We start from the raw sequence: 1856 nt of genomic DNA, 5'->3' as shown, positions 1-1856 counted from the left end.
CGGGCAATCAAAAAAGAGGAGTGCATTAGTATGGCAATGCTACAACAAAGAGCCTTGTTTGTTTGGATGGGATGGGTACTTAGAACTCGTCGCTGATAAATCAAGAATGCATGCATGCATGTTACTAAACGAAGAAGAAAAATTTCTACGTGACTAAAGTGTGGCCAGGTGTGTACAGTACTTGACAGATACAAGGGGAAATCAAAGCATACAATTTGTAGCACAAAGCGGATGGCAGAAGAGCACAGATACGAGGGGAAATTATTACAACAAAGAGCCTTGTTTGTCAACAACCACTCACACACCGACATACATACTACATAAACAAATGCATACATCCAACGGAAAGTATGATACTACTAAACAGCCCAAAGGACCAGAGTGGCGAGCTCATAGTAGTGCGCGACGCACACGACGCCGAAAAAGCTCCCAAAGAGGCATGCAGCGGCCGTGCTCGTCGTGCTCCAGCAGGAGATACTGGTGGATCTGACCTGCGCTATGTAGGTGGCAAGGACAGCGATGAGCACTATGCTGGCGAAGGAGAGAAGGAGGGCGAGCACCCCGTACGCCCTCATCGTCCGCGTCGGCGGGGGCGCGTCGTCGCCGGCGGTGCGGCGCTTCAAGTTGCTGGTGATGAGGCCGGAGAGGAGGATGCAGAAGAGGAGGTATAGTTGTAGCTTTCCGATACGGGCGTAGTAGAGGAATGGCGCGATGCAGACGCTGGGTGGTCGCAGCGAGCCCTGTGGCGGCGGGGTTATCACTACACCCACGACGAACAACCCGGCGAGGAGCGCCACCACCTCGAAATGGTGCGCGAAAACGTCCTTCAATGCTCCCATTGTTCCTGCATTTAATTAGACCGGAGCAAAGCATCAATGAGAGAGACTTGGCAAAACTGATCAAGCATTTGCTATGGAGAAAAACTCGACCGAAAGGAGCAAAGAAACGTTGATGCGGCGAAACCTGTCCGGACAAGTACGTATCGCAGCCGCTGGCTCCTCTGCACCACCACCACCACCACAAGCGAAGCGAAGCCGGCACGGACCTGGAGTTAGTTGGGGACTGAATGTGGGGAGACGATCGAACACCAAGCAAGCAGAGATGAGGCCGGCACGGACCAAGCAAGCTAACTTATATAGATAGATAGATGGAGGCCTGGTACTAGTGCTAGTTTTACCGGCGCCCTGAAATTCAGGCCTTATCTTCCCACTCCCAGCGTGCAAGTGCAACCGTCGAATAATATCTATTATGAGAACGTGTTGTGGCGTGCGTGTCGCACAAGAGCATCTCGCAGTAGCGACTCGATCGGGCGCGGCCCGGACGCCCGGTCCTTTAGCGTGTATCCTGCCGCAATTTCTCTTCATCTAGTGTGGCATCGTGCAACTGTTTGACGGAATTTTGTACAAAAGAAACAAAGTTAATGATTTGTGCACGGTACACATGAAAACAAATAAAGCAAGGGAAGAAGAGCTAGTATGCATATTTACACATAGTACGTGATAGATAAGTCCTTGCTGGGTGATTCTTCATATACCCACATGGCAAACTTGCCCACGTACTAACGCATGCAGCCGTACTGGTGCGGTTCATGGACGTCTCAGCCGGGCGTATGTGTACCAAATACCGGCAAGCCGATGTACCAACTCCTCCGATTTCTTTCTCTCCATTTTGTTGTGCATGCAGGTTTTGTAGGATGGTGTACGTCAATACCAAGTACAGCCCGGTTTGACTCGGTGGCCGGTACGTACGGATACATATAAAAAAGAAAATACATCTATGTGGCCGTCGAAGCGTGCACGTCAAGGAGTAGAAGGAGAGATAAGCATGGAGTAACCAATTAAGCGCAACCGGAGAAG

At 50.8% G+C, this 1856-nt stretch overlaps 1 protein-coding gene across 1 annotated transcript; it reads right to left on the bottom strand.

Annotated features, from left to right (window-relative positions):
* Positions 1 to 247: 247 nt before the first annotated feature.
* LOC125527780 lies at positions 248 to 1082 on the bottom strand. The gene is made up of 2 exons (XM_048692294.1): positions 964 to 1082; positions 248 to 844 (listed from the first exon to the last, which is right to left on the bottom strand). The coding sequence occupies exon 2, from the start codon at positions 837 to 839 to the stop codon at positions 360 to 362; it is 480 nt and encodes a 159-aa protein (XP_048548251.1). The 5' UTR covers positions 840 to 844; positions 964 to 1082; the 3' UTR covers positions 248 to 359.
* Positions 1083 to 1856: the final 774 nt, after the last annotated feature.

The sequence above is a fragment of the Triticum urartu genome, unplaced genomic scaffold (assembly GCF_003073215.2).
Source record: "Triticum urartu cultivar G1812 unplaced genomic scaffold, Tu2.1 TuUngrouped_contig_4408, whole genome shotgun sequence".
Taxonomy (NCBI): Eukaryota; Viridiplantae; Streptophyta; class Magnoliopsida; order Poales; family Poaceae; genus Triticum; species Triticum urartu.
The sequence above is the reverse complement of the archived record's forward strand: the minus strand, read 5'-3'. Positions and strand labels throughout refer to the sequence as shown.